Raw genomic sequence first — 22,799 nt, 5'->3', positions numbered from 1 at the left:
CCACTGCTTTATTGTGTATTTTGTGTTCTTTGTAAATCCCCTTGGAAACTTCCCCAGAAAACGAATTTGAGCCGCTCTCACTGTACCTTAAAACTTCAAAGGCACGAAGCCATTCTCTAGGCTCACGGTCTCACTTACAATCCCCTCGAGGTCAGGAATCCACGGCCGCCATCTTGAGTTGGGGCCTGGAAAGCGCTCTAGTGGCTGGGCGATTTGGGCCCAATCCACTATAAAATGGAGCCTCCTTCCCGTCCGCGCAGCGGGCGGGCGCAGCGGGCGCGCCGATGGCGCGCCGGAGGCGCGCCAGAGGCAAGCCCGTCTGGGCCCGTCCGGACCAGGCCGGGCACAGGGCCACCCATTATGCCCGTTTCTCATAGTCACCGGATCAGACACTCACGCGACTATCTTTTACAATTCTGCACGCCAACCCCATCCCCGTCACCCACCCACTCGTCTACGCCCCAAGACGGGCCCTCTGAGCCACCCATCCTCCAGTCACCTACTTGTATTAGCCTGGCTCTGTTGAATTGCAGATCAGCCCCTAAGCATGCTCTTGAGATAAAAATTCTGATTCAAGACTTAAAATTAGATATTCTTTTCCTCACGGAAACATGGTTAACGTCTCATTCCGAAGCCGACATTGTCAATATGCTTCCCCAAGACTACCTTATTCAATATCAGAACAGAATGAAGGGAAAAGGAGGTGGACTAGCGACGGTCTATAGAAACTCCTTCATATGCAGGCTACAAGCAGGAGGAATTGAGGATTGCGAAAGCGTCCACTTCTCAATTCAAATAACTCCCAACAATTCTCTTTCAGGTATCCTTATATACCGACCTCCCGGCAGCCTTGGAAACTTTGTGAGCTCATTACTAGAGTCCATTACTAGAGTCCTCTATTTCATCCTGCACCTCGGCCCCAAATTTCATCTTGCTCGGTGACTTAAACTTGCACTTTGAGGACAGCACAGACAAAATTGCTGGGAACCTAATTTCTGAACTAAAAGTACTTGATCTTCATTTAATCAATTCAGATGCAACCCATATCTAGGGACATCTTCTGGACCCTCTTTTCGCCAATCTGCCGAAAATCGAAGCTCAACCCCCACTTCCCCTCCCCTGGTCGGATCATTTTCTCATCCCATTTACCTGGCAAACCCCCTTAAAAACCACCCACATACCTACCCCCAAAGAACACAATAGAATATGGTCCAGACTCTCATTTGAGCACTGGACCCAGGAGCTTACACGCTCCGCTCCTTTGGCAGACTCCGACCCTGCAAAAGCAGACAACAACTTTACTAGTTGGCTTACCTCTTCCCTGGACATAATCGCCCCTAAAATAGACCTGAAGAAAAAAAGTAAGACATTCAAATCTCCATGGTACTCACAAGAACTTAGGAACCTAAGAAAAATCTGCAAAATCCACGAGAGAAAATGGAGGAAAAACTGGGATCCTCTTATTAAGGAAGAATATAAAACAGCAATGAGGTCCTACAAAGCAGCCCGTAAAGCAGCCCAATCCTCCTTTTTTGAAAAGAAAATTAAAGAAGCATCTAATTCAACTCGTGAGACGTATAAAATAGTCAAAGAGCTCCTTAAAATACCCAATCCCCCCTCTAATCAACAACCCACGGTTGCTAGATGTAACCAAATAGCTGGTTTCTTTCAAAATAAAATCACCAATATTTTGCAATCACTCCCACCCAAAGCTGATAACAGTTCCCTGGTTGCCTCTATATCTCCCACCACCAGTCCAACTCTAGATAACTTTAATCTGCTGTCCAATGAGGACTTTTTGAAAGCCCTCTCAGACTTGAAAAGTGGTTCCCCCAACGATCCCGCCCCCATCCGTATCCTTAAACAAATTGGACCCACTATCGCTTACCTGGCCACTAACCTTATCAACGCCTCCCTTAGCCAAGGAGTAGTCCCCCCCCCAACTGGAAACACGCAATTGTCAAGGCATTACAGAAGAAACCAGGCCACGACCCCTCAGATTTGTCCAACCTTCGTCCAATCTCTCTTTTACCAGGCCTGAGCAAGATTGCTGAGAGGGCGGTCAATCAGCAATTGTCAGCCTTTCTCGAATCTAACAATCTCCTTCGCCCCTCACAGATAGGCTTCCGTCCAGGGCAGGGGACCGAGACAGCTCTCCTGAAAGTGGTCGAGGAGACCAGATGCATCCTGGATTCAGGGGGATCGGTTTTACTGATCCTCCTGGATCTAAGCGCTGCATTTGATACGGTGGACCACAAGATCCTAATCCAGCGATTATCTGGGTTGGGAGTGAGGGGCACGGCACTTCGTTGGCTTTCATCCTTCTTGGAAAACCGTACCTTTCAGGTCTGCGAAGGGAACATACGATCAGACATCCTCCCCCTCCAATGTGGGGTTCCCCAGGGCTCGTCATTGAGCCCTACTCTTTTTAATACATACATGGCCCCCCTGGAGGATGTGGTCACCCCTTTTGGGATAAAAGCCGTCACATATGCTGACGACACCCAAATGGTTGTTTCATTCTCGCTAGAAGAAGACAAACTGAAAAACCTCCATGACTGCCTAGAAGGTATTCATGGCTGGATGTCCAACTCAAGGCTGAAGCTCAACGGCTCAAAGACTGAGCTCATGCTTCTGGGACATCAACTACCACCCCTACCCTCTACCATGTGGCCTCCATGTCTAGGACCCCGCCCAGAACTCAAAACTGAGATTAAGAGTCTGGGCTTTTGGCTGGAACAGAACCTCTCCATGATTACACAGGCAAAAAAAACAGCCGGTACATGTGTGGGTCTACTACGGTAAACCAGAAACATTCTTCCACTTCTCCCGGCATCATCCCAAAAAACGCTCATTCAAGGTCTAATACTGTCAAGATTAGACTACTGCAACGCCCTCTTCCTGGCTGCCCCGGAAGCTACGATTAATGTTCTACAGAGAACACAAAATGCCGCCGCAAGGATCCTCACGGGGACCTCTCGCAGAGCATCAGCCAAACCTGCCCTTAAAGCACTACATTGGGTGCCGATCCGTGAAAGGGTCAAATTTAAAGCTCTATGCTCCACTCACAGAGCCTTGCAAAATCAAGGACCCCCAATGCTGAGAACCATGCTCTCCCTATACAAACCCAATAGATCCCTACGATCAGCCCAAGGCAACCTGGCCACGGTACATCGAATTAAAAAAGCCCGGACTGGAGGACGTCGGTTCTCGGTCATGGCCGCAACCATCTGGAATACTTTGCCAATCCAACTTCGCTCCGAGCCGAATCACATGAAATTCCGGAAACTTCTCAAGACTCACCTTTTCCCTCAATAACCTTTCTCCTCATCCCTCTACTTCCACCCTCAGCTGTTTCTTGCAATCTCAGCGCTGGGACGCTCCCGGGCAGCCATGCGCTATAGAAAACCCAAATTCATTCATTCATTCATTGAGAATTTTCTGAGGAGTAATTTCAGTCTCTAGTTGACGGAATTCGGTAGGGAGAGATGGGGGAGGAGGTAGGTCTTTGAAGAACCGGGAGAGGTCATCATCACCTGGATGAGTATCATCAGTATATAGGAGTTTATAGTAGTTGTGGAATACTTGTGCAATATCCTCGTCAGAAGAAACTAGTGTGTTGGTTACTTCATTGAGGATAGGGCCAATTGATTTTCGTTCAGATTTAATTTTGAGATAATTTGCTAGCATTTTTCCTGCTTTATTCTGGCCCCCGTGAAATTTAGATTTAATCTTCAAAAGGGTGTTACAGGCTTCAACTGTGGCAATTTGATTTAGGTCAGATTTGGCTTTGATAAGTTGGATGAGGGCATCAGGATTCTTGGAAGAAAAGTAGGAGTGTTCTAGGGTCTTGATGTTGGCCAATTGGGCAGTATATTTAGCACGGTTAAGTTTCTTTTTTTTAGAAACATAAGAAATTGTGAAGCCTTGTAAGGCAGCTTTGAAGGCATCCCAATTATTCGAAACTGATGTGTCATGAGGTAAATTGAGGGAAAAGTATTCAGAGATAAAACCCTTAACTTTAGACATAAAAACAGAATCAGAGAGGAGAAAAGTGTTAAATTTCCATCGGTTAAAAGATGAGGAGGTTTGGGTTAGGTCAAAAGGGGCATAGACAGGTGCATGATCCGACAAAAAAATAGAACCAATTTCGGACTTCTGAATCGCAGGGAGAAGGGATTTGCTGACAAGAATATAGTCGATTCTGGACCAGGTGTGGTGAACATTGGAGTAAAATGTATACTCCAGTGAGTTCGGATTACACGTTTTCCACACATCGAAAAGGGGACGTGAGGCAATGGCTGATTGAAAGGATTTGTGTGTCTTATCTGGCTGGAATTTGGAGGAAGATAATCTATCCGAAAAGGGATCTAACCATTGGTTAAGGTCACCAGCTATGATAATGTTGGGGCAGTCAATGGAGGAGATGAGAATTTTGATGTCAGACCAAAATTTAGGATCTGGTCGGACAGGACCATATATATTCAGGAGCACCATAGTTTTGTTTTGTATGATCACCTTGGACATAACCCAACGACCACCATCATCCGCTTGAGAAGAGAGAATTTGAACATTCAAACCTTTACGAAATAGTATAGCAACACCACCTTTTTTATCAACAGCAGGAGAAAATACAACTTGACCCACCCAAGCCCTCTTTAATTTCAACGATTCAACATCTGAACAATGAGTCTCTTGGAGAAAAGCAATCTGAGTATTCAACTTGGATAAATGGGACAATACCTTTTGACGTTTGACAGGGTTGCCAAGACCACGAACATTCCACGATACAAAATTACACATGATGGGAGGCAAGAGAGGAGGGTAATATCTGGGTCCAAAACACTGCAGAGGAACAACTACAAGGAAAGACAATGAAGACAACCATGTTAGAAATGAAAATCAAATACAAAATGTGAACAAAAGCAAGGAAAGTTGGGTAAATAGAGAGAAACATAAGACGAATGAGCAACTCAGTCATAAGGAAAAGAAAAGGGGAGCAATGAAAAGTACGGGAAGAAACAATAAGCAAGGAATAGATGAACACAAGAAAGAGAACGATACATAAATGAACAGGGGGAAAACATGCATGGCCTGTGAAAAGAAGAAGAAGAGAAGAAAGATAGAGAAGGAGAAAGATAACAAACAGATCAGGGCAAAGAAGCCAGATCTGAGAGAAAAGAGAATACCAAAGCATTGGGAGCATGGAGACGCCGGCGAAGGCGCCTACCCCACAGAGCGAGGAAAACGCGGGAATATAGATAGGAGATAAACAAAAATAAGAGAAGTCGTAGTGAAAAAGTACAAGAAAGAGACTAGGACAAGGCCACAACAGTCGTCAAGACATAAGATAAGTGAATGCAGGAAATAGAAAAGAATTATTTTCAGTCATTAGTGTCCATAGTGGAAGCAGATGCAGAGACAGTTTGGAGGTACGCCCGAAGCTTCAGAGGATCATCAAATGTACGGGAACGACCGTTGTGAGTTATTTTGCAGAGACAGGGATGTAGGATTCCATATTGAATGTGCAAGTCCCTCATATGTGGTCGAAGATTGAGGAACTCCTTGCGACGTGCATTCGTGGCGTTTGATAAGTCCTGGGCTATGAAGATGGTATGACCCGACCAAATGAGGCGACGTTTTAGTCTTGCAGCTTTAAGAACAGTCATCAATTCGGTAAACTCAAGAAAGAGCAGGATAATACCTCTAGGTTTGGTCGGGTTGGACATGAGGCGGCCCAGACGGTGAGCACGTTGTATGTTTAGAGGAGTAGATTCTGGTTGGAGGTCCAAAAGTTCATATAGGAATTTGCGGATGAAGGACACCATGTCGGCCCCCTCAAGGGACTCCGGAACACCATAAATACGGAGGTTATTCCACCTATTGCGATTTTCAAGGTCCTCAGTGTGTAGTTTCAACTGCTGAATCTCCTTTTCAAGAATAGGAATTTTAGTAGATACATCCTGGACGTCACTGATGCGTTGCTCTAGTTCCAGAACCTTGCCTTCCATGACAACCCATCTGTCTTCTATCTGCTTGAGCTTCTCGTTAGTTGCAGACATAAAAGGTTGTAAACCTCAAACCTCCTCTAGGATAGAATCCAGCACAGGGTTCGGAGAGGTGCGAATTGGCGATGGAGGGTCATTCTTGAGGCGTTTCGGTTTGGTGCCCGTGACAGAAGATCTCGCATGGCCCACGTCTTGAGACATTGTTCCAACAGAGGGGCAAACTAGAAGGACCGCAGGAATGGGTGCCACACCTCAAGAACCAATAAGCTGAGACCCTATATGTAGAGCTAATATATGCACTGGTGGGTAAAGGTCATATACGAGGTAAACCGGAGCAATGGAGAAGCAGTACGTCAAACCCACAAGGCAAAGTACGAAATTGAGAGAAAATCCAATCAATACGCAGATAGAAAACCATCCATCAATATGACAATAGAGAAACAGCAAAGCGTCCAAAAGAAATGAGACCCAGGAGGGTCAATTAATAATTCCACAGAGGATTGAAAGCATTTGAGAGGAAGATATTGAGCATTGCGCAGGAAACACCACAAAATGGCTGCCACTATGCAGTAACAAAGCAGTCATAGGTTATGAAGAGATTTGTGGCGCCAAACATCATGAAAGTGGAGCAGGGTGGCATGCTGCGTGTCCCTTACAACATACCTCGAAGAAATATGCCCACACGATGAAGCAGATGCACACCGGGCTGCTGATGAGGCAGAGATGAAAGAAAAACGGGACGCGAGCTCGGCGGCACAAAATGGCGGCCGCTCGCGTCCTGCAGCAGCTGAGGGAGAAACAGCGGAAAAAGATGACAAAAGCGGCAATTATACCAGCCGCTGCATCTCGCAACACACTGGGACCATGTTCCGCCGTGCGGGGATGCGTTCTTCTAGTCTCCGAAGCCGGGGAAAATATCGGGAAAACAGCTGAAGTTCCCACGTCGCCCTGGAGCTCACGGAGGCAGCGCCATCACACGCCGGATCGTAAGCCACGCCCCACAGAAATATGTTTTTAACCAGTAGGGACTTGAGCACTTCTTGTTGGGGCTGACTCAACATTGTGTGAGCCAAATATATTTGTGAAGATACATGTCTACTGCCATAGCATGACCTGGTGTACCTTTGGGTGGTGCCTCTCCCCCTTTTTAACAAGCAGTCATATCTCCCTTCACTAACCTTTGCAGTGCTTTAAAGAATTTAATTTTTGATCAAAATATGCAAAATTCACAAATGACTATTTGTTTAGACCAAGAAAGGATTTTTCACCCACAATTCTCTGTTCAGCGATCACAATGAATACCAGCGCGGCGCTCTATGACGTATCCAAAAAATACTAGTGTGGCTCTACATCATCTGACTAATGCCAGCAAGACACACTGTGACGTCAGTCTTATTCCTTGCAGCAGCTCACCCTCCTTTACAATTTTCACAAGCATGTTCTTGTAGCAATTTACACACAAAACAAATGCAGGCAATTTCAACAACTAACTTTAGCTGCTCCTCTAATGAAATTAAAGATTATTCATACAGATGGGGGGCGTGGCTAGCCGAGCAGCGAGATGGCCGCTCAGTGAGTGAGCTCCGCCGGCTACATTTCATAATCCTACCATAATCCTTCTTCGGACCCTTGCGGACCCCCGTCTCACCTGGGGCTCGACCACAGTCACCCAGCGATCCTGCAGCCGGAGTTTGGGGTGCGGAAACCCCCGGACGGCGGAGAAATCACCATCCCGAAACCTGCTGCCCTGACCGCCGCCGACGCCCCGTGGCCGTGGAGCTGGAGCCTGGCTGCGGCGGGCTACTGTGGGCCGCGGCTTCGGAGGCCTTGGGAGATCCTGGACACGAAGTCGCGTGGTCCGGAGGCGGCGAGACCACCTTGACGGCACACTCTGGCGAGCCCCTGCTGCATCGGGGAGGAGACCGGTAAACTGCTGAGCAAAATAGGGTGGAGACAGGGGGTTCATCCCAGTGATACCGAGACCGGCTGCGATCCTGCCGAAGTGCCGGCCATTTCCCTATGACCGGAGCAAGATAAGCGGCGCTGCTACGATCCGACTAGAGGCTGGGGCTGACCTCGCACAGCGGTCATCTATACCTAAGCAAGGTGAGGCGGGGACTTCGTGGCGGAGGTGTAGGACAGCCGCCTTTAATTACACACGCACTGCCCTGCCGGGGGGGTGCATCGAGCCCACCGTATCGGGACCGGCCAGCTACTTACACGCATTCAACCCGAAGGGATCGGGGGAACGGGGGCCGCCCGCTGCGACCTCGGCCCCGTATCGTGGAAATATACTGGGCTGGATTTGGCGCTAAAAGACCGGAATACTGAGGTTGGTGCTGCCGCCATTTTGTTGCCTGTACACACTCGGAGCTGCATTCAACTGGAGGAGGGGGACTGGTGGAGATATATGCCTGTGACCTGAGTGACTGCACGTTAAACTGCGCTTTTTGTTGCTGGCGGGTTGCTGGCGTGCACTGCTAGTGTACAAGCACTGCATATTTACAAGAGTCGCCAAAGCGGATCGCTTGCTGCCCGGGGACTGCCATCACCATGGGTAAAACTGAGGCCAAGCAGCCCAAAATAAGCTTCGATAATAGGAGACCACCAAAGACCCCTACACCTGAAATGTCTGGAGGAGAGTTGTCGTCACAAGGAGCACCGGCGGAAATAGATTTTGGGGCACTTATGATGGAAGTTAGGTCTAGCTTGAAGAGTATAGATACCAAACTGGATGCCATGTCGGAACAGCTAGAATCAGTCAAGTCCAAGGTGGGCGCACACGAGACCAGGCTAGATTGTTTGGAGAACAGACAAACTGAATGCTGCGAATTTCAACAGCAGGCCAAGCAACATATCACGAACTTGGAGAAAGAACTGGACAACCTGCGCGCTAAGTCAGATGATTTGGAAGCGCGTTCCCGAAGGTCCAACGTGCGCATCACGGGTATTCCAGAGACGGCGAACACTGGCAAGATGGAGGTATTTGTGACTGACCTACTCCACGAACTCTTTGACCCGGCCCTGTCGCCAGTTTTTACGGTTGAGAGGGCTCACAGGTCGCTTGGGAAGAAACCGCCGGTGGGTGCACCGCCGCGTCCCATACTGGCCAAACTGCTAAATTACCAGGACAGGGATCTAATATTGAGGCTGGCAAGGGAGAAGGGGAAGATAACGCACAAAGGGAATAACATCTCCTTTTACCCGGATTTCACCCCTCTAGTGCAAGCGGCCCGCAAGGAATTTCTGCCGGCCAAGAAAGTATTGCTGCAGACTGGTGTGCAATATTCCCTGTTATATCCGGCGAAGCTGAAGGTGCTCCATGACAACGAAACGCACTTCTTCACAGATGCGAAGTCCGCGCTCAAGTTTGCGAAACACATTGCTGGTCCGGGAGCCAGACGGAAATCCCCCAGACTGGAAGAAACGACTGAGCAACTCAGTGACAACGACTAGATGAGCTGTCCCCGTCTGTTACGCAACACCGCAATCCCTGCTGCCCTCACGTCCTGGATTGGTGATCGGAGACATCCCCGCACCTTTTGCTGGTGCACTTGAACTGAAAAACGGGTGGGGTAAGCCACTGCTATATTACAAGCTGTCCATTTGTGCTTGCCCGGAACTTGGACCTTAAGTGGCAGTAACTGAGGTGAGGTTGGTCGACCCGGCGGCGGGGATAACAATGGGGCCACGGAGACTTAATACCTGAATGTAGCCACCCCGCTAACACGGGGTGTAAGCTGGGTGCACCACGTCCCCATGGGGTGCATCCCATTGTTTTTTGAGTTGGTTTTATATCACGCTATGCGTGTTTCATTAAGGGGTTTGTCACAACCTGATTGGGGGGTTGGTGAGGGAGGGGGGAGGTGGGGGGAGTTGATGAAGTTGATGTTTGAGGCTTTACATGGTGCACTGAGAACTGCTTTATAAATATATTTTCACGCATAGGGGCACGAAGTGTGCTGCGGGCTGGATTTGACGAAACCGGGAGGATGGTACTGTTGGGTACACTGCAGACCTGTTTGTACTTCTGTAATGGGGGGGGTTAGGCTGTGGACCTGGAACATTAGAGGCCTTGGGGACTACAAGAAAGCCCGGTTAATGCACAGTACGCTAGCCCGCCATAATGTGGACATTTGCTTTTTGCAAGAGACTCACCTCAATACCGTCCCTTCGCCTAGGCTAAGAAATGCTAGATGGTCAATGGTGTATTCTGCTATATACTCTAATTATGCGAGAGGGGTGGCTATACTTGTGCGCAGGGGGCTGGACTGGCGAGAACAAACATGTGTGCAGGATAAAGATGGGAGGTATGTTATCTTACAGGGCACCTTGCAGGGGCGACCGGTGGTGATGGCTGCCATATACGGTCCGAATGTAGACGATCCAGACTTCTTTCGAAATTTATGGGCACGTATTGCATTGCTTGATTGCCAGTCGGTGATTATTGGAGGCGATTTTAATGTTGTGCTGAATGATGTCATGGATCGAAGAGGTGTGGGTCGGCCTACACATACCAGAGCTAGACAGGCTGTCCTAGATATAATGGGAGAGGGGAGGCTGGCGGATGTGTGGAGAATTCGACATCCTGGGGAAAAGGTGGGGACTTGCTTTACGTGTCATCAGTCTGCTTGGTCACGGTTAGATTTCTGGCTGGTGTCGCCTGAGGTGGCAACATGGGTGAGGGAAGTCGACATCCAAGCTAGATCCCTATCAGATCATGCCCCATGCATGATGGAGCTGTGTCTACCTGATGCCATTCATAGGGAGTTCACATGGCGTCTGCCCCCGCATGCTCTAACAGATCCAGTATTCGTTGAAGAGATAAGGGGAGACATAATTAAATATTTTGCTGAAAATGCGGGATCAGTATCATCAGAGGTCATTGAATGGGACGCCTTTAAGGCGGTGATACGGGGACAGTGTATAGCGAGGCAGGCGGGGGTGTTACGATCTATCCGTAGAACACTAGCCCAGTTAGAACGGGAGCTGAGGGACCTAGATGCGGCCTTTTGCCGTGACCAATCCTTGCACACTGCAGGCGATTTCAAGACCAAGCTCCTTGCCTTTAATGAGGAGGCAGATCGTGAGGTGAGATTCCTAGGAAAACAGGCCGAAGCTCGGAGGTATGGGGAAGGGGATAGGCCCAGCAGGACCCTAGCGAGATTGATAGCCCCCCGTACACAATCGCATTACATACACGCTATCCACGACACTGGGGGATCCCTGGTTCTTGGCCAGGAAGCAGTACTACACGCCTTCACAGACTTTTACATGTCCCTATACACCACCAGACAACCCGAGATCCCGGCTTCCCTGGAGAGCTTTTTGGATTCCATCGCCCTAGTTTGGTTCAATAACAACCATAGACAATATATGGACCTCCCAGTAACAGTTCAGGATATAATTCAGGTGATAAAAAGCATGCCGGCCAACAAGGCCCCTGGCCCTGACGGTCTGACAACGACCTTTTATTAAACGTACGCGGAAGAACTGGCGCCGAAATTGCATTCGGTGTTTGTTGAGGCCCTTGAATTGAACTCCCTTCCAGACTCCATGCATGAAGCCTTAATCATTACACTATTGAAGCCTGACAAAGATGAACTGTTTCTGGATTCCTATAGACCCCTCTCCCTGATCAATGTGGACGCTAAAATCTATGCCAAAATCATTGCGGATAAACTACAGCCAATGTTGCCGATCATCGCACTCCCCGACCAATCCGGGTTCATCCCTGGTCGAGCCACATCACATAATCTCAGAACCATATTCTCGGTCCTACACTACTTGCACCCCTCTGTTCGTGCAGCAGTGGTGTTCCTTGACGCCACTAAGGCGTTTGACTCCTTGGAGTGGCCTTATTTATTCAGGGTCCTGGAACGGATGGGATTCAGTCGTAATTTCATAACCCTAATCAAACTCCTGTATAGTGCGCCTAGGGCCAGAGTGAGTGTAAATGGCCTCGTCTCCAAACCCTTCGCGATCTCTAGAGGGACCAGACAGGGATGCCCGCTGTCCCCTCTCCTGTTTGCCATTGCAATGGAGCCGCTTGCGGCCAGGATACGGCAACACCACACTGCGAGGGGTATTGGGTTCAGCTCACGGAGTTTACTGATTTCGCTATACGCGGACGATGTGACATTGTATATTGTCAATCCCAGAGACAACATGAATCCGCTGCTCTGTGAATTTGTGCGGTTCGAGGGCCTTGCAGGAATGTCCATAAATTGGACGAAATCTGTTGCATTCCCCCTCACGGACGAGACAGTTCAGCCGTCACCGGACTATCCCCTGCGTTGGGAAACTGACGCGGTTAAATACTTGGGAATCTGGATCAGTCGGGATACACAGGAGTTGTGGTCTCTTAACTTTGGCAGAGCAGTGGACTGGCTTGAGAGGGAAATTGAGGTCTGGAACAAATTGCCCTTGTCCCTGGTGGCACGTATAGCATTGGTGAAAATGGTGGTACTCCCCAAATTCCTATATCTGTTCGTGAATGTGCCGCTGCCCATGACTGCGCACTTCCATGCGAGGGTCCGCTCCCTGCTACTCCAACTGGTTTGGGCCGGGAAGCAGGCGAGGGTATCCTGGAACCTGCTCACACTCCCACTGAGACAGGGAGGCCTCGGAGCTCCCGACTTCAAGCTTTACGCCCTATGCGCTCAGGCGCAGTTCCTACATTTCTGGGCCTTCCCCACTCCTTACCAACCACACGTGGCAGTGGAACTAACCGTTGCTGCCCCGCTGCCACTCCGGGTGGCGCTTTATGGTAAAGTCAAGCGACCTTCAAAGGATGTGGACACTGTGGAAATGATTCGCTGGTCTTGGCGCGAATTACAAACCAGAGCGGGCCTCTCCTTGCTTTATGCGCCAGCTATCCCCCTACGGGGCAACCCGATGTTGCCTTGCTTGTATACAAGAGGAGACACACTCACGTTCCGAGGGCAGAGGCTGCATACATTTGCGGACGTCTATCCCGAAGGCACCTTTATGACATTGACTGCAAATAGAGAAGACAAACCTGATTCCTTTGCGGACACACTGCTGTACCACTCCCTTCGGGAATCCTGTAAGAAATTGGGGCCCCAATTCCCTGAGGAGCCGCCGGCACTAGATGCCCTTCATAATCTACTTTCCAGACCTTCCCCAAAAAAACTAGTGTCAAGACTGTACAATTGCATGCAGGAGCAGGCCCCGATAGCAATATCCACGGCTCGACAGGCTTGGGATGCAGACCTGAATGACCCTCTGACAGACGACATGTGGGAATATTGCTGCAAGCAACTCACGGCCCTGTCTCCGAACTATCGTTTGAGGCTCATCCACTTCAAATTTCTGCACCGGTACTATCGCACACCGGCTCTGCTGCACCGCATAGGCATCCGCGAGGATGCAAATTGCTGGAAGTGTGGAGGAGCAGATGCGTCCTTCCTTCATGTGGCGTGGAGCTGTCCTAAGCTGGACGGATACTGGTCAGACGTCTTCACTGCCATTAACCAGATTCTACATAGAGCAGATGCACCGTCACCGCTCCTAGGCTTGTTAGGATATGTCAAAGACACAGACCCTTGTGATAGAAAATTACATGCATTGCTCCTCCTATACGCCAAAAGACAAATATCACTACATTGGGGCAGGAGAGTCCTTCCAATATACACGGACTGGGTAAAAGATGTAACGTACGGACATACACAATTAACTAATTATTGGGAAACAATGCCGACTGCTTCCAGACCTAATGATATATGGGAACCCTTCTTATGTTGGACTAGGGAGCAGGCGGGCTCGGACATGTCTGATGGTGCAGCGGATGTGGGTGTGTCAGATGATATGGGATGAGAGCGGTGAGGAGTAAACGTAGGCCTGCTGCCCCTGTGTCCGGTGCCAATGTAGTCTTCACTGGGAGATGAGACAAGCCCCGATCCCACAGTCCACATCGCTTTCCACAACCAGCGGTTACTGTAACCCCCTACCTCCCCTGCGGCCGCATGATCCTATAGTTCCCCCCCCCCACCCCGCCCTATGTCCCCGTGCTGGAGACCTGGCACGTGAGGAATCAAAACCCCCACAGTTTCTAGACATTCGTAAACAACTGCCCGGCGCACGAGCGCACTGCCCCACTTGTGAGTAGGTATCGAATGAATGGTATTTCTCAACTGCACCGTTGTTTGTTGTTCAAGCTTCTCTTTTGTCTGTTTGGACTAGTTGGGTGAAAACAGTGCTGATAGACGCATCCTTTAGATTTGCCGTTTCCACGGGCTGTGTTCTGGTGCCAGCTTTGTAACGGCCTCAGAACCTTCAAATTCACTTGTTCGGCTACAGCACTGGTAAAAAGTGAAAAGTAAGACCATTAATCATGCTAATGTTACACTGTTTGAGTAAGTGTCATTCTTTTTTTTGTATGCTTCCTTCGGGAGTCACTCGACCTGTTGTGTTGGTTCCCACCAGACTGCTGCACTGTTGGTTATAAGATGTAAACTTCATAGCGGCCTGCCTCCGGGTTGTTGGCGTGACGCAGTGTACCTCTTACCCTTTTGTCTGTACAATAAATGTCTTACACAAAAAAAAAAAAAAAAAAGATTATTCATACACAATAGACAGTACGGAGCAACACTTTCCAACCTAATCTAACATTCATTTCAAATGAAACTTCGACCAACGGGGTCTCACCCGGATCTTAGGCCACAAGAGAACTGATAGCCACTTCAACTTCTTTGCATTATGTGGCACATTCACACACCTTCTTAAAACATTTTCTCAGAACATCACACAATCAATGCAAAATACCGCAAGGTAAGCATAAGCAATTGCAACATGCAACCCTATTATTTCTTACATTAAGCTGCTACAATTAATCCCTGAACTCCTGGAACTCTATCGATGCGCTACCAAGTGTATCCAGCGCTCCATGCCAACCCTCTTACCATTTTTTCTCCGATGGACCTTTTCTTTCCCGCCTCAGAGGTGATGATAGTTAACATTAGATTAATCAAAATTCATTTAACACTGTAACCCATTTGACTACACAATAAGGACCATGAACCAGTGACTATAGTTAAGAAGGTTTATTACAAGTTAGCAGTCAAGTTAAGGTACACCAGTCTCACGCTATAAAGGTAAGGAATATCAACTGGGAAACGCAACCTCTTAAAGAAGTTTAGGTGTACCAGTAGGAGGCAAACAAGAAGTTCAGTCACAACAGTACAAAGGATCAACAATAAGATCTGGTGCTCAGAGAAGAGTTTCTAGTTCTCTCTTCTACTATTTGATGGGGTTTTGCATCATAAACAACAGTAACGCATGGCTTGTTATAGAATATTGCAGTAATGTGAAGCAGAAGAATCAGAACATTTAAGCATGAATGCACTAGTAAAGGCATCTGCATACAGTGCTCCTGAGCATAGAGATCAGCTCTGCTTTGAGTATTTACTACTTATGGGCCTGCCACAGTGGACACCAATATATTGTAACTGGGAGTGAACAGAGGAGTCTGAGTGGGTGAGGGGAGGCCCATTCGATTTTAGTGATGTTTGGACTGGGCAGTGCTTGATGGGGGAATGCACAGTTGAGCACCCTGGTGTGTCTAACATGTGTAGGGGCAAACAGAGGCGCACAGAAGGTGGGCTTTAATATGGGCATCTCCATCCCGGGAGGTGTTTCTTACGTGAGTGGAGATTGTCTAGTGCAACCATGGGGGCAGGTTATCAAACTCCGAGTTCATACATGCCACCAATATCCCATAAAACCATTGACCTCTTTGAAAATCTATGCAAGCAGGAAGTCAACAAAATCAACACCAACAGAAAAATCAAAAATCAAAATATGACCAAGAAGGAGTTCGGAGCTATAGAAAGCATAGCGAACAACGAGAAAATAATGTGTCAAAAAGCAGATAAGGGAGGGGCGTTGGTGATATTAAACACGGACTTTTATGAAAATTCAGTAAGAACACATCTAGGAGATACAAACACGTACATGGAAATAGAAATAGACCCAACGGAAGAAATACGTAAAACCTTACAAACAATACTTAAACAAGCAACAGAAAGAGGCACAATCAGTGAAAAGACGAAAAACTATTTAACTCAAGAAAATCCGAGGAGTCCTTCCATGTACTTAGTACCGAAGGTACACAAAGATCTACACAATCCACCAAGTCGCCCTATAGTGTCCACCAAAATGAGTATTCATGAACCAGTGGGAAAATATATAGATAAACACCTACAACCATTAGTCGTTAAGAACCTATCCTATATTAAAGACACTACCGACTTTTTGTTAAAATTACAACGGGTGAAAATGGAAGACAACATCATCATGGCTACTATAGATGTCAAAACGTTATACACAGCCATCCCACACAAAGAAGGCCTAGAAGCCATAGAGAAAGCTCTATTACACAGTACCTACCCGGAAAGTTTGCAGATTTTCCTGATGGAACTAATGCAATTTACATTGATGAACAGCTACTTCACCTACAACAATCGTTGGTTTATCCAACTCAATGGAACGGCCATGGGAAATTGCGCCGCACCGGCGTATGCGAATCTGTTCATGGGATCGTTTGAAGAGGAACATATCTACAACAACCAAGAATGGGCCACTCACCTTCTAGCGTACATGAGATTCATTGATGACATTTTCATTATTTGGAAAGGAACACAGGAGTCTTTGGAACAACAATTGGAAATTCTGGACAATAGAAACGACAGAATAAAATTCACATGGAAAATCAGTGATACCACCATACAATATCTAGATGTAGAGGTCACTAAAAGCAACGAAGCCTTCATAACCAATTTGTATCGAAAATCAACGGATAGAAATAATCTGTTACAATACAAAAGCCATCACCCGCAAACACTGAAAAAACACCTCCCGTTTACGCAATTCCTCAGGGTAAGGAGAGTGGTCTCTGAAGAGAACGACTGCCAGCAGCAATTGAAAGTAATGGCCAACAGATTTACAACACGAGGATATCCTAAGGAAATTATACAGAAATCCATGGAAAGATCACAAATGAAAACAAGAACTGAACTACTGTCCTATAAACCTACAACTAAAGAACAACGCATAACCTGCGTGAGTAAATTCTCAAATGTCAGTGCCCAATTCAAACGAATAATACACAAAAATTGGCAAATAGTAAAATTGGAACCAGACTTCAAGGGTATATTCGAGAAAGAACCACTATTTGCACACACAAGAGGAAAAAACATTGGAGAACTTTTGAAAACACAGCATCATAAAACGAACCATCAGACCTACAAAGGAACGGTACCATGCTTAAATTGTGCCAACTGCCATAACATCATGAAGGGTGCGAACATCTGTCACCCTATGAAAGGACATAAAATACCCTTACGAGTAAATGCTACATGCGACACCACTAATATAGTGTATCTGTTGAAATGCCCATGCGGCAGTGTTTACGTGGGACACACGGAAAGAAAGTTAAAAGTTCGACTTACGGAACATAAAAGTAATATAAGAACACACTCATCTAAATCAACAATGGCCACGCATTTCACTGAAAAACATCATAACATCAACCAGTTAAGGGCTTGTGTACTGGAAGTCATACCTAAAAAAGAAGGATTAATGAACAAAAAAAACCTCTTGAAAAGGGAAAACTATTGGATTTATAACCTTTGCAGCCTGAAGCCTAATGGAATGAACGACAGAACAGAATTTACTTGCTATCTATGACTTTTTACATACCATATGAAACACTCACAAAGTTGTAAATATTATCAGTATCTTGTAAACATTATCAGTAAATTGCACAATGAGATAAAAAAAACCGGAGCGAGTGTAGAGCTCCCAGGATCACAGGGGCCTTGATTGATCTTGATTCATTTATGTATTAGTTAGAGTGCATTTGTCAATGAACAGTAAAGTTATCGCATTACATTCTAAAAAAAAGTGTTAGTCGAACAGATAGCGCATGCGCGAACCAGCGCGTAGCTAACAATCACTCTTCGCAGTGAAAGCGAAGCAGAACGACCTCGCGCGGCGAGCAGGAGTCACTTTCCTACAACAAGATGAGAAATGGCGGGTTAAGCCAAAGCAACCGTCAGGTACGAACACTAACTCCGTAGCAGGGTAGGGGTTTCCCACGGTATAGAAGGTTCCTATTACAAGGCACAGGTATCTAGCGCGTAAAACCACTTTTGAGACCCATACTATGTTCCTAGAACATGGTACAGATATCTAGCGCGTATAACCACTTGTGAGACCCGATAGTAACGCAGAACATTAATGAAGTCCCACGCCACGTTTAGCTACCAGGAATTTTTGTAGCGCGTAAGAACAGACTAACATTAAGCACACCATTGATACAAACGTATGTTTTGTTTATCTTTAGACGTTCCCTGAAGAAGGTGTGATTTAACACCGAAATGCATTGGAACAATGGATTGTTGTGAATGAATGTTGAACAATGAGAAAAGTGAATTAAAATACCTTTGACTTTGAATTGAAACCGACTCATGAAGCGAACTTTTCTGTATAAATACTTTATTGGAAAACATTTAAAGTGAACTTTACAGTGAAATTAGGCTGGAGATAACAGCACAGGAGTACTGGTGCCTTGGGAGACACACTTGTGGCTCAATAAGTGTGCAACTTGAAGGGCAGATTATCATTACCCATTAGAAATATTTTCATAATCCCTTTCAAAGATGTCTATGCTTGCACGCACAAGTGTGGCCACGTACAGGTAGCTGCATTTGAGTATTATTTACAAAAATATAACAAAATCGATTGAAAGATTGCCGTCCATGCTTGCACATGCCTGTGGCCAAATGGGCTGCTGTCTTGTAATGTTTTTTATCATTCTTAATGACCTCCCGATCTTGCACATGCTTGCACACACATCTATCTGACAATGAATTTTCATAAGGTACAACAAAAACAAATTGGTGAGCCATCATCAGTTTTCTCAAAGAGCAGTGTAAAAACAGGATTCTGACACATCCCTGTGTTCCCTCAACAACATGCTTTTAAAAAAGCAGAAGAGCTGTGTGAGAGAGGGAGACTTCAACTGACCAATCAAAAAAATTGAAACAGGCCAGCACAGATGGGCATTAAGTGAATTTAAAATCCGAAAGTTTTATCAGTACTCACTGGTTCCGAGCCATCATCATGATTTAAAGCTTGTATTGCTTCTTTTTCTTTAGTCCTTTTGCAGCCATCTTCAATGAGGGATGGATAAGGTGGCATTAGTCTTTAGAAAACACTCTTCAAAGGTTCAAAGGAACACATATCCATCTTGAGGGGTGCCAGTTTGAGTTGTGATCTGGCTGTTCAGGTGGCAGGACACGCATCACTGTGAGCTGCCTCTTTTTTGTTTTCTCCTGTGCCACACGTACCAGACCTTTCCATTGGCAGGTAATAGTTCTGCCACCAGGGCCGGACTGAGAATGAAAACCGGCCCTGGCAAATTGCTTGGCCGGCCCCCTGGGGGTGCGACCGAGCTCTTTGCCGGGGTCGGTTTTCGGCCGATTTTGTTACAGGGCCGATTTTGCAGCTTACGGTCCTGTAACAAAAACGGCCCCCAGGGCCCAAAACCGGCCCCCACCCTTGCGGCGCACCGGGGGATTGCCCGGTGCCCGCAACGGCCTGTCCGTCAAGATGGGCAAAATGAGAAGATTTGGCACTGACAGCCAATTAATACTGGCCCTTTTAAAGTATTAGACTGAAATGTTTTATGCAATATAGGCCACAGTACTTTGAGATGGATGCCTTGGTAGCAATGTTAAGTGTTTCTTGTTTTAATATTCTAGCCTTGCTGCCTATGTCTTTGCCCAGGCGTTCAGATTCATCTTCACACAAGGCAGCCAGGGGCTCACAATGGGGTACAAACTGATGACGTATTGTGAGCAACCAACTGGCTGCCCACAAAAGATACTGAAAGAAATTATAAGGAACCACCAGGAAGGACACCAGAAGGTGGTGGCTGTGTTCCGCTATGGCTCAAGCTGGGTAGCGTCTTTGGATGCCCTGAATGTACTACAGGTAATGAAATATAGCTTATTTTTGTTTTTTGTGGGGAAAATGAGAAGAAATGCTGTGTAAGAAAGCAATTGGTTTTTTTTCTAACCAAACGTTTGCTGTGCTGGGATCTTCATCTTCCCAGCTTAAAAGAACAGACAGAGCAAGCTGAGTTGTATCAAAAAACATATTTTACCACAGATTTTGTATACATTTTTCTAAGAAGTAGTCCATTTTGCTAATGTTTTTGGTTTCAGCCTGCTTACAAATGTGGTGGAAACAGGTGTGAAACCCATGGGTGAGTCTGGAGAAGTATACATTTGTGAAAAGTAGACAGATTTCTCGATTCAGCGAAAGGCCATTTGTATAGATCTATCCATTTTTCCCCAAATATTTAACTGTTGAAATAAAAAAATAAAAATGAGTAGGAGGAAACAGCCATTTGTATTAACGTGTGTATCTATAACTTCTTGTCACAATGGCCAGTTTAGAAAAGTGATATACTCTTATGTCCGACGGAACCTTCTGGTCCCGTGGATATATTAGTTGTGTAGGTTCTTCAAAAACACTTAATGCCCAGAGCCAACAACTGAGCTGCACCGTGCAATGATTTGTCATTGTGTACCAACTATACAACAATTCATATGATAAAATATAAAGAATGAAAAATGGGTATGTAGAAAACCTATGTATTTCTAAAATATACACAAAATACTGAGTTTAAGAACAATAGTTAATTGTATCCCTCTGATTTTATGGTTACACATACTATCGTGATTCAGAAGGCATTTTGCAAAATTTCTCCTTTCTTGAACACTGGTTTAAATTTGGAAACCACAACTGCAGAGAAATCCAATTGGTATCATCAAATATTTTTCTATTTTATGTTCCCACAAGTCTCCTGATAAAAATGGTACCTCACTTGTGTGGCTGGACCTAGCGCATGTAACACAAATAGCCCCAAAATGCGACCTGTAGATATCAAATCACAGCCTGCAAAAGCAATACATTTTTTACAATGTGGGTAGCTGCCAATTTTGGCCAATGGCTCAGCTGCCACCCACGTAAATCAAGCATATACTGACATTTCCGAAAACTAGACACCTGGGGAGTCCATGGTGGTGTGACTTGTGTGGTTTCCACATGGTTCTGTTACCAAGACCTTCAAACCTATAATATTGGCTAACAGATCCAGAATCTTTGAGAATCCACAGATTCTCATACACCTAGCATTCCCACATATCTCCTAACAAAAATGGTACCCCACTTGTGTAGGTGGGCCTAGGTCCTGCGTTAAGAAAGCACCAAAAGTGGACACATAACATTTTTACATTAAAAACCAACAGTTTTTTTGCAATTTGCTTACCTGTAAATTTGGAGTCCATCTCAGCTGCCACCCAGGGAAACCTACCAAATCCAGACATTTTCGAAAATCAGACACCCCAGGGAGTCCAGATTAGTGCAACTTGTATGAGTCTCATAAGCGTTTTGTTACCCAGAAACCCTTGCCAATCTTAAACTTTAGCTAAAAACAAACATTTTCTTCAGATTCTTTTGAAGAAAAGTTCCAGATTCTACGGTGATTCACAAATTTCTCTCCCCAGCATTCCTGCATGTCTCTGGATAACAATGGCACCCTACTAGTGTGGGTGGGCTTAGCACCTCTGACTGGAATGAGCCTAATATGCAACGTGACTACATCAAATATTTCAATTCAAAACCGACCCTGTTTTTACACTTTGGGTAGCTAGAGATTTTGGACCCTAGTTCAGCCAGCACCAAGGGAAACCAAACAAACACAGACATTTCTGAAAACTAGGCACCCAGGTAAGTCCATGGTGATGCGACTTGCATGGATGTGACAAGGTTTTCTTACAGAGAAGCCCTTCAAAGCTCACACTTTGGGTAAAAACACATTTTCCTCACATTTCTATAATGAACGATCCAGACTGTGCTGAACCACAGTTTTCTTTCCACCCAGCGTTCCCACATGTCTCTCAATAAAAATGGTGCATCATTAATTTGTGTGGGCCTAGCTCCCACAATAGGAAAAAGTCTATAATGCAACATTGACATATCAATTGTTTTCTATTCAACCCCAACCCTTTTTTTTGCAATTTGGGTAGCTGTGGATTTGGTTTCCTAGTTCATATGGCACTCAGGGAAACTTACCAAACCCAGAAATGTTTTAAAAGTAGATACCCAGGGGAATCCAGGGTGGTGTGGCTTGCATGGATGTTTATGAGGTTTCCTACCCACAAGTCCTTGAAAATTCAATTTTTGACTAAAACACACACTTTCCTCACGTTTCTGCGTAGAAAATTTCTGGAATCTGCAGGGAACCACAAATTTCCTTCCAACCAGATTTCTCAAATGTCGTCTGATAAATATGATACATCACTTGTCCTGGTTGCCTTAGTTCCTGTCATAGAAAAGACCCCAAAATGCAACACAGGCACATCATTTGAGGTTTTCAGGGCATTGTGGGTCAGAAAACATTGTGGGATCCACGAGAGGCATACCACTTTGGACCTGCCCTAGTGTCTAGTTTTCAGAAACATCTGTGTTTCGTAGGTTTTCCTTAGGTGGCATCCGAGCCCATGGTCAAATACATCAGCTACCTACATTGCCAAGCAGGTAAGTTCTTTATACAGGAAATGTTGAGGTCTCCACATTGCATTTTGGGGCCTTTACTGTCACAGACGTTAGGTCAACCCACACAAGTTGGGAAGTGTTTTTATTTGAACAAGTGGGGAAACGCTGAGTGGTAGAAATATTTTGGACCTCTGAAGTTTA

At 46.1% G+C, this 22,799-nt stretch overlaps 1 protein-coding gene across 1 annotated transcript in view; it reads left to right on the top strand.

The window, feature by feature from the left end:
• The window catches only part of LOC144798003 (uncharacterized), a 221,993-nt gene that overhangs the window by 6,973 nt on the left and 192,221 nt on the right, over positions 1-22,799 (top strand). The window contains exon 2 of the mRNA XM_078668794.1: positions 19,796-20,027. Coding sequence (XP_078524920.1) covers positions 19,796-20,027 — 232 coding nt within the window. The remainder of the gene's footprint in view (positions 1-19,795; positions 20,028-22,799) is intronic.

Source organism: Lissotriton helveticus, chromosome 12, assembly GCF_964261635.1.
Source record: "Lissotriton helveticus chromosome 12, aLisHel1.1, whole genome shotgun sequence".
Taxonomy (NCBI): Eukaryota; Metazoa; Chordata; class Amphibia; order Caudata; family Salamandridae; genus Lissotriton; species Lissotriton helveticus.
Note: the sequence above shows the minus strand (reverse complement) of the source record. Positions and strands in the feature narration are given on the sequence as shown.